We start from the raw sequence: 10,000 nt of genomic DNA on the forward strand, positions 1-10,000 counted from the left end.
CCACCACCATCACCACCACAACCATCACCACCACCACCACCACCACCACCACCATCACCACCACCACCACCACCACCACCACCACCACCACCACTACCACCACCATCACCACCACCACCACCACCATCACCACCACCACCACCACCACCACCACCACCATCACCACCACCACCACCACCACCACCACCACCACCACCACCACCACCACACCACCACCACCACCACCACCACCACCACCACCACCACCACCACCACCATCACCACCACCACCACCACCACCACCACCACCATCACCACCACCACCACCACCACCACCACCATCACGACCATCACGTCTACCATCACCATCATCATCACCATAACTACCACCACCACCACCATCACCACCACCACCACCACCACCATCACCATCACCACCATCACGACCACCATCACCATCATCACCATCACCATCACCACCACCACCAACTCACTCATCACCACCATCACGACCACCACCACCATCACCACCATCAACAACACCATCATCACCACCACCAACACCACCACCACCACCATCACCACCACCACCACCACCAACCCACTCACCTCCGTGATAGAGAAGATGAAGAGCTGGGGCAGAGAGAGGACAAGGGAGGCGACCCATGCCAAAGAGACCATGAGGTGAGCGTGCCGAGGGGTCCATTTCTGACTGAAAAAAGGATGACAAATCGCCAGGTACCTGGAACGAGAGAAAAATTTTTAATGTTTTTTTTTTTTTTTTTTTTTTAAGGGTTTTACGGCGCTTGCACTTTGAAATGTTTGTTTTTGTTTGTTTTTAAGGGTTTTACGGCGCTTGCAATTTAAAATGTTTGTTTTTGTTTGTTTTTTTAAGGGTTTTACCGCGCTTGCAACACATTAAGGTCAAATCAGCGCCAGTAAAAAGGAAGAAAATGGGATAGTAAAAAGTTATAGAGTTACAATCAAAGCACCCAAGAAAAGGTAAGACAGCGGGGATTTGGGTCAAATAGGGAACAGATGTAGATTCCAAGAGCACACTATCAAAGTACTTAGTTTGAGATCACCTAAAAGTCTCATCCGGACACAAGCACAAAATCCAACAAAGAGGAATACACTCAAATGCTTACATTATACATTCAAAATAAAAAATATAATAATACATAACAGAGATATGATTTACAAGGAAAAAAATATATCATCTCCCAAAACAAAATAAACTTCAACGAAGTCCCAGGTTTGAGAGTTTTTGCCAAGTTGAGGGTCATTTAAATCGATCGATATTTGAAGGACAATTTTTCTGACCAAATTTTTAAATATGTTTTTTTCCCCAGAATACGGCGGAATAAATTAATACTAAGGAAGAGTGAAAATGGGAAGCCTCTCCATTTATTTCACTCTTTCGTTAGTATTTTCACGATCACAGGTTTCAGGCAGCCCCGACGGTTTTCGGCAGTATAAATCGAAGTTTAATATGGAATCTGTATGTAGTAGACGTATATCTGTCTGTCTGTGTGAAAACGTCTTATATAGCAATAATCTGTTGTATGAGTTTAGCCACGAATTCAGTCTATTACATACAGTCTCTTATGGAAAGAGTCCAAAGTTATGGCGTCTTATGAAATACAAAACAAACAAACAAACAAACAAACAAACAAACAAATTTACAAACAAACAAACAAACCAACCAACCAACACTTATTATAGAATTTGGCCAGAAAAATCGTCCTTCAAAAATATCGATCGATAGAAATTACTCTCATGTTATCCAAAAAAAACAAAACAAAAAAACAACACAAAACTCTCAAACTTGAGACTTGCGAAGTCTCGGGTTTAACAGCTATTGGCAAGACTGAAGGTCAATTTAATCGATCGATATTAATTATTAATATTGAAGGACGAGTTTTCGGAACAAATTTTTAAATATGGTTTTTTTCCCAGAGTACGACAGTATAAATCTAACTATAATATGGAATCTGTATGTAAACCTATATAATCTGTCTGTCCGTGTGAAAATGTCTTGTATAGCAATAATCTGTTGTATAAGATTAGCCACGTATTCAGTCTTTTACAGTCTCTTATGGAACGAGTCCACAAAGTTATGTAGCAATGACTATCCCGCACAAATCTTTGGGCCTCTTTTTCGCTCACGAAGTGCCCAAATTCGCGACAAAATATGGGACGAAGCCGTTTGGTATAATATGCTATTTTAAAAAATTAATTACGACGCTGTTTATTGATGAATATGACTGAAAGTTGGCACATAGTTAGAAAAAAGGTAATTTTAGATTATGTCAAGCGACAAAACTCGTACAATTACCAGAAGACCGTTAAAAATAGATTTTTACTCTTTGGAGTAAAATATTTCTAAAACTACCGGGCGTGGAGGTTTTGTCGCTGACACGGTAATACATGAACATTTCTTCTTTTAGGTTGTAAAATTTCATATGAATATGACGAGTACTTTTCTCGTATTTTTCAAAACACCATCCTAATTTGCTCTTCATTTGTAAAAGACAAAGCCATTTTGCCCCCCTACAGCCCGAATCACAAGTTCAAAACGATTTGGCACCAAACAGCGGCTGAGCGAGTCGTGGCAAAGCGCTTTCTGATTGGTTGACCTCGTTTTAAAGTTCACGACGAGTCAAAATATCTGCGCGGTCTCACTGGCAGAGGGGTGTTTATCGTCTGCCATTGCGTTTGGGTTCAATAAACAGCTGATAATTTGACTGTTTAATTTACAAGAATTTAAGAAATTATAATGTTAAAAGTTTTCGATTGCATTATAATCTACCATCTCAGCATGTGTTCCAAGTCACGTTCTATCAGTAACCTTTGTCCCCTTGTCCAATTTCTCTTTTCCTTCTATATTTCTTTTGTTTACGTACTCAATCTCTCTCTCTCTCTCTCTCTCTCTCTCTCTCTCTCTCTCTCTCTCTCTCTCTCTCTCTCTCTCTGTCTCTCTCTCTGTGTGTGTTAATATATAAGTTAGAACTCTTCTAATGTTTTCATCATATTCTCTATCAAATTTGCCATAAAATTGCCAAATTTCAATCTTTTAATCCACTTATTACGCAAGACACAACCAAAGGTCGAAAAAAAATGCCGAAAAAGCGTCCCATATTTTCGCGTTTTTTTCCTCTTTGCGGGTCATCCAAATAAATGGCACCTTTGAAACTGCACAACTTACTTATTTATGAATGGATTTTCAAAATTCAAAAACATTTTTACTCAGTGGAGATAGGGCTTTGATTTCAGACAAAAAATTTTCTCAAAAAGAGAAAAAAACATTTTTCATAGTCATTGCTATGTTATGGCGTCTTTTGAAATACAAAACTAACAAACAGACAAACAAACAAACAGACAAACAAACAAACAAACACTTATGTCAAAATTTGGCCAGAAAAATCGTCATTCAAATACCGATCGACTGAAATCACTCTCATGTTATTAAAAAATAAATAAATAAATAAATAAATAAATAAATAAATAAATAAATAAAAATCAACTCTCAAACTTGAGACTTTCGAAGTTACGGGTTTGGTTTGACAGTTTTTTTTTTGGCAAGACTGAGTAGGGTCACTTTAATCGATCGGTATTGATTAATATCGGAGGACGACTTTTCTGGCCAAAGTTTTAAATATATGTTTTTTAAAATTTATTTTTGGTTTTTATTTTTTCAGAGTACAGCAGGTCTTGTTGGGGAATCTGTGGCGAAGTGAAAACTATAAATGGGGAGGACGTCATCTGGAAAAACCCATGTTTAAAAATTTGACCAGAAAACTCGTCCTCCAATATTAATCAATACCGATCGATTAAAGTGACCCTACTCAGTCTTGCCAATAGCTGTCAAACCAAACCCGAGACTTCGAAAGTCTCAAGTTTGAAAGTTTTTGTTGTTTTTTCTTTTTTTTTTTTTTGTTTCTAAATCGATCGATATTTGAAGCACGAGTTTTCTGGCCAAATTTTTAAATATTGGTTTGTTTTGTTTTTTTCCACCGAGTACGCCAGAAATGTGGACGTTGGATTTTTACAGCTTTCCATTAAGTTGAGGGCTCAGCTAAGATTATGTTTACATTAATATTTGTTACGCGGTTCCCCTATGAATATTAATGCTGTTGCTTCAGGGATGTTATTACAAATCGAAAGTAGGGACAAAATTATGCATATATTTGTTTAGTGCCTTTTATACCCAGTGCACTGCTTGACTGCCGCGCATGGGCAAAGCACATCGAGAAAAAAAAAACAAACAAAATTTTGGCCAGGAAACTTGCCCTTCCAGAAAAAAATTGTGATCGATTAAAAAGACCATATTATTATTATGTGACCCTTCGCCTCACAACTGTATTAAGTCGGGATAGTTAAGATGTTGAAAATGTAATTTATAGCCAGAAATATCAGACTTGTGTTGAGTTTGTATGTTTTATTGAGGAGAATGGATATTTTAGGGTGCTAAATGCCAACAATTTATATTTTTGACCAGTTTAACATTATTCGGCTTTTAAGCATCTGGTTCATTCCGACATAATACCGTTTTGAGACAATGGGTCACATATGTTGTCAAAACCTCTAAACACATGGAGCAGCGTGGCTCAGCGGTACGGTCTTTGCTTCGTACCCAGAAGGTACCGAGTTCTACTACCTTTTTCTGACCCCCCCTGTCCATCCAGGAGTGATAGGATAGCTGGGACTGTTAGATCAGGCAGAAAGTACTTTTCGGAAGACTAGCATCCGCGATCCAAAGAGTAGCAAGAAATTGCTATTGAGGCAACGTGGCTCAGCGGTACGGGCTTTGCTTCGTACCCAAAACGTACCCAGTTCGACTACCTGCCCTCGTTGTGTGTGGCCTTGATCGAGCAAGTCACCTCACCCTAGCTCACTTCACCGCGCTGTACTGCGGCTGACGCATGGGTTATTCCAGTCTTAATTAAACTTTCTATAGCGCAATATCCACTAAATGTGCTCAAAGCGCTTTACAAGGGGTCCCTGGTCAACAGCAACATTTAACATGTAGGACGGGACATGTCGCCTGTTAGGCGATAATACAATTTTTCGGACAAAGACAACGCTGTTAACGTCCAGGTACTCATTTTACACCTGAATACGGTGAGAGAAAGTGAGTAAAGAGCCTTTTCCAAGGACTCAACTATGCGCCAAGCGCGAGGCTCGAACCTAGGACCTTCCGATCCGAAAGCGAGTGTCATACCACTAGACCACATCGCCGCACAGTCTTCCCTTGGAATAGACTCTAAAGACAAATTTCCCTCTTGGGGATGAATGAAGGGAATTTATTTATTATTGTATTCAAACCTGGGAGTACCTTGATGACGTCATTTGATTTCCAGAGTTTGAAAGTTTTGGACAAGATGGAGGCTCATGTTATTCGTTTTTTTTTTGTTTTTTGTTTTTAAGGTTTTTACGGCGCTTGCAACACATTAAGGTTATATCAGCGCCAGTAAAAAGGAAGAAAATGGTATAGTAAAAAGTTCTAGAATTACAATTGAAGCATCCAAGAGAAAGTAAGACATAGGGGAACTGGGAACAAATAGGGATCAGATGTAGATTCCAAGAGCATACCATCAATGTACTTAGTTTGAGATCACCTATAAGTCTCATCCAGACACAAGCACAAAATCCAACAAAGAGGAACACACTCAAATGCTTACATTATACATTAAAAATAACAAATGTAATAACACATAACAGAGAGATGATTTACAAGGAAAAAAATACCATCTACCAAAACAATAACTATGCATTTGACTGTTTCCCTCCCAGCTAGGACTCCGGCCAGGGCCAGGACAAAACCAAGTAATCTCATGCCAAGACAAAGACAGAAAGCATGTTGGAAAACAGACATAAGGGGATAGAAGACACAGTAAGTACCTCCCTGACCACCACGGGAGGTCAGGATCCCCACCTAGAGGCTCATGTTAATCGGTCGGTATTTGAAAATTACAAAATACACATCCCCTTCCTGCCCCCTATGTCAACACCCCAATGAAACAGTAACACACCACTTGCTTGAATGTCAACCTCTTGAAGACCTGAGATGCACATTCCTCCCACCAAATCCAAGCATCAGTAACACACTTTAGTCACCTGGAACAACTTATACAAAAGACGTCTAACTTCTACGTCATGGCACAAGACCGAAGGGCTAGAGCTCAGGTGGTCGCTGGTTCTATGTTAAGTAACCTCTGAAGATGAGTACAGTAATAAGTAAGTAAAGTAAAAGTATAGTAGAAATAATAATAAAGTAAGTAAGTAAGTACAGATAAGAGTAAGTAAGTAAGTAGTAGTAAGTAAGTAAGTAAGTAAGTAAGTGTAAGTAAGTAAGTAAGTAAGTAAGTAAGTAAGTAAGTAAGTAAGTAAGTAAGTAAGTAAGTAAGTAAGTAAGTAAGTAAGTAAGTAAGTAAGTAAGTAAGTAAGTAAGTAAGTAAGTAAGTAAGTAAGTAAGTAAGTAAGTAAGTAAGTAAGTAAGTAAGTAAGTAAGTAAGTAAGTAAGTAAGTAAGTATAGTAAGTAAGTAAGTAAGTAAGTAAGTAAGTAAGTAAGTAAGTAGTAAGTAAGTAAGTAAGTAAGTAAGTAAGTAGTAAGTAAGTAAGTAAGTAGTAAGTATAGAAGTAAGTAAGGTAAGTAAGTAAGTAAGTAAGTAAGTAAGTAAGTAAGTAAGTAAGTAAGTAAGTAAGTAAGTAAGTAAGTAAGTAAGTAAGTAAGTAAGTAAGTAAGTAAGTAAGTAAGTAAGTAAGTAAGTAAGTAAGTAAGTAAGTAAGTAAGTAAGTAAGTAAGTAAGTAAGTAAGTAAGTAAGTAAGTAAGGTAAGTAAGTAAGTAAGTAAGTAAGTAAGTAAGTAAGTAAGTAAGTAAGTAAGTATATAGTATAAGTAAGTAAGTAAGTAAGTAAGTAAGTAGTAAGTTAAGTAAGTAAGTAAGTAAGTAAGTATAAGTAATAAGTAAGTAAGTAAGTAAGTAAGTAAGTAATAGTAAGTATAGTAAGTAAGTAAGTAAGTAAGTAAGTAAGTAAGTAAGTAAGTAAGTAAGTAAGTAAGTAAGTAAGTAAGTAAGTAAGTAAGTAAGTAAGTAAGTAAGTAAGTAAGTAAGTAAGTAAGTCGGTATTTGAAAGTTGAATTTTCTAGCAAAAATTTAAAAGATCTCCATCATCGCCTTTATGAAATACTTCTCCGACGAGCATAAAAGTGAATCCAGAGGAGAAAACCATGATAAATCTGATCATGTTTTGACTTTTATACATTCTGATCACATGATATGTGAACTGGTTCTAGCCAGCATGACGAATAAAAATTACCGATTTTCTTTGTTTAGAACCAAGCTGCTGGTTGCTGGGCGGACGTGACGTCAGACTATTGAATCCTATTACTAATTGGATACTTAAAACAGAGTGACACACTTGAAGTATTGAACTTTTTTATTGAATGAGATTTGATATTGAATACCGCAATATCCACTAAACGGTTCCCTGGCCAACAGCAACACTCAATATGTAGAACGTGACATGACGCCTGTTAGGCGATATTACAATTTTTTTCGGAGAGAGACAACGCTGTAAACGGCCAGGCGCTCATTTTACACCTGAGTACGGTGGGAGAATGTGAGTAAAGAGTATTTTCCAAGTACTCAAATATGCACCGAACGAGGCTCTAACCCAGGACCTTCCGATCCTAAAGCGAGTGTCATACCACTTGATCACATAGTCGCACATATTCACGACAATTGTCCATAGAGACAGTGCAGCCATATTTCATTCAATAGGATCATAATAGGCTTCAATACTCGTGACGTCACTTCCTCCGTAATGACGCATGGTAACTTAGTAAGTAGCTCTAAACTATCGGAACAATGGCGGACGCCGTATGAAATATTTCTCCGACGAGCATAAAAGCGTATCCAGAGGAAAAAAACATGATAAATCTGATCATGTTTTGACTTTTACACATTCTGATCACAAGACATAAGGAAAGTTCTAGCCAGCATGAAGAATAAAATGTACCGATTTTCTTTGTTTAGAACCAAGCAGCCGGTTGCTGGGCGGACGTGACATCAGACTATTGAATCCTATTCTCTCTTATTTCACCACAAATGACCCAGTCGCGAGATGCTAGATTTTTGGGATGCTATTTATATATTGTATTTTTCTCTCTTTCTTTGTCTAACACACACACATACACACACACACATACACACATACATACACAAATACACACATACATACACACAAATACGCTCACATACACACACATACACAAACACACACATACACAAACACACACATACATACACATACACAAACACACACATACATACACACAAACACACACACACACATACACTTTCTCAGATCTAATTTCCGGAGAAGAAAATTCTAGAAGCCAGCAGCAAATATGAAATAAAGGGTAATGATATCATTTTGTATCTTCCGTATAATTAAGATGATATTATATCTCACAAAATATTTGTAATTTGTTGTTTTGTATAATCAACGGTTTGGATTTTCTTATCTTCTCTCCTCCTTGTCTGTGATGCTGGATCTAGACATAGAAATTAAATATAGATATTATAAAGCACGAACCATTATTCCCCTCTCATCACAGAACACTCGCGGAGAGAAAAGAGGAATCTTTTTTTTTTTGGTTTGTTTTTTTTTAAAAAGGTTTTACGGCGCTTGCAACACATTTAGGTTATATCAGCGCCAATAAAAAGGAAGAAAATGGGATAGTAAAAAGTTCTAGAAATAGAATAAGTAAGACAAAGGGGAACTGGGAACAAAAGGGATCAGATGTAGATTCCAAGAAAATACCACCAATGTACTTAGTTTAATTGTTTTGTTGTCTTTAAGGGTTTTACGGCGCTTGCAACACATTAAGGTTATATCAGCGCCAGTAAAAAGGAAGAAAATGGGATAGTAAAAAGTTCTAGAATTACAATTAAAGCACCCAAGAGAAAGTAAGACAAAGGGGAACTGGGATTGTAGATTCCAAAAGGATACCACCAAAGTACTTAGTTTGAGATCACCTAGAAGTCTCATCTGGACACAAGCACAAAATCCAACAAAGAGGAATACACTCAAATGCTTACATTATACATTCAAAATAGCAAATATAATAATACATAACAGAGATATGATTTACAAGGAAAAAATATCATCTCCCAAAACAATAACTATGCATTTCACTGTTTCCCTCCCAGCTTGGACTCTGGCCAGGGCCAGGACAAAACCAAATAATCTCATTCCAAGACAAAGACAGAAAGTATGTTGGAAAACAGATATATGGGGATAGAAGACAGAGTATGGACCTCCCTGCCCACTATGGGAGGTCAGGATCCCCACCCAGGTACAGGGGGATAGAAGACACAGAAAGTACCTCCCTGCCCACTATGGGAGGTCAGGAACCCCACCCAGCACGAACCATTATTATCCTCTCATCACAGAACACTCGCGGAGAGAGAAGACGACTAGGATTCACTAATCTGATGTCATATCTGCCCAGCAGCAACCAGCAGCGTGGTTCTAAACAAAGAAAATCAGTACCTTTTATTCTTCATACTGGCTAGAACTTTTTCATATGTCACGTGATCAGAAAATATAAATGTCAAAACATGATCAGATTTATAATGTTTTTATCTTTTCTGGATACACTTTTATGCTCGTCGGAGAAGTATTTCATAAGGTCGTCCCCCATTGTTCTCGGTATCAGCGAGATATCAGAACTCCCCCCCCCCACAAATTAGTCAATTATAATTTCTTGCTGACGTGTACAACATAATATATTATGCAGGTCTGACATCCGAACCCACTTATGGGCCTAGTTTAACTTTGATGTAATGATAGATGGACAATATAAATTTGCGTCTTTTTTTGTTGTTGAGATTTCCATTACAACAATGAATGAGGCCAGGCCATAAGGAATACGCTTCAACAGTCGTAACGTCACTTCCCTCGTAATGACGCATGGTAACTTAGTAACTGGCTCTAAACTATCGGAAC

General features: G+C 37.9%; 1 protein-coding gene across 1 annotated transcript in view; it reads right to left on the reverse strand.

The window, feature by feature from the left end:
• Positions 1–10,000, reverse strand: part of LOC144958964 (uncharacterized) — a 97,441-nt gene that overhangs the window by 19,661 nt on the left and 67,780 nt on the right. The window contains exon 3 of the mRNA XM_078891264.1: positions 589–721. Coding sequence (XP_078747390.1) covers positions 589–721 — 133 coding nt within the window. The remainder of the gene's footprint in view (positions 1–588; positions 722–10,000) is intronic.

The sequence above is a fragment of the Berghia stephanieae genome, chromosome 13, assembly GCF_034508935.2.
Source record: "Berghia stephanieae isolate SIO BIC M18660-M18661 chromosome 13, UCSD_Bste_1.3, whole genome shotgun sequence".
Classification (NCBI taxonomy): domain Eukaryota; kingdom Metazoa; phylum Mollusca; class Gastropoda; order Nudibranchia; family Aeolidiidae; genus Berghia; species Berghia stephanieae.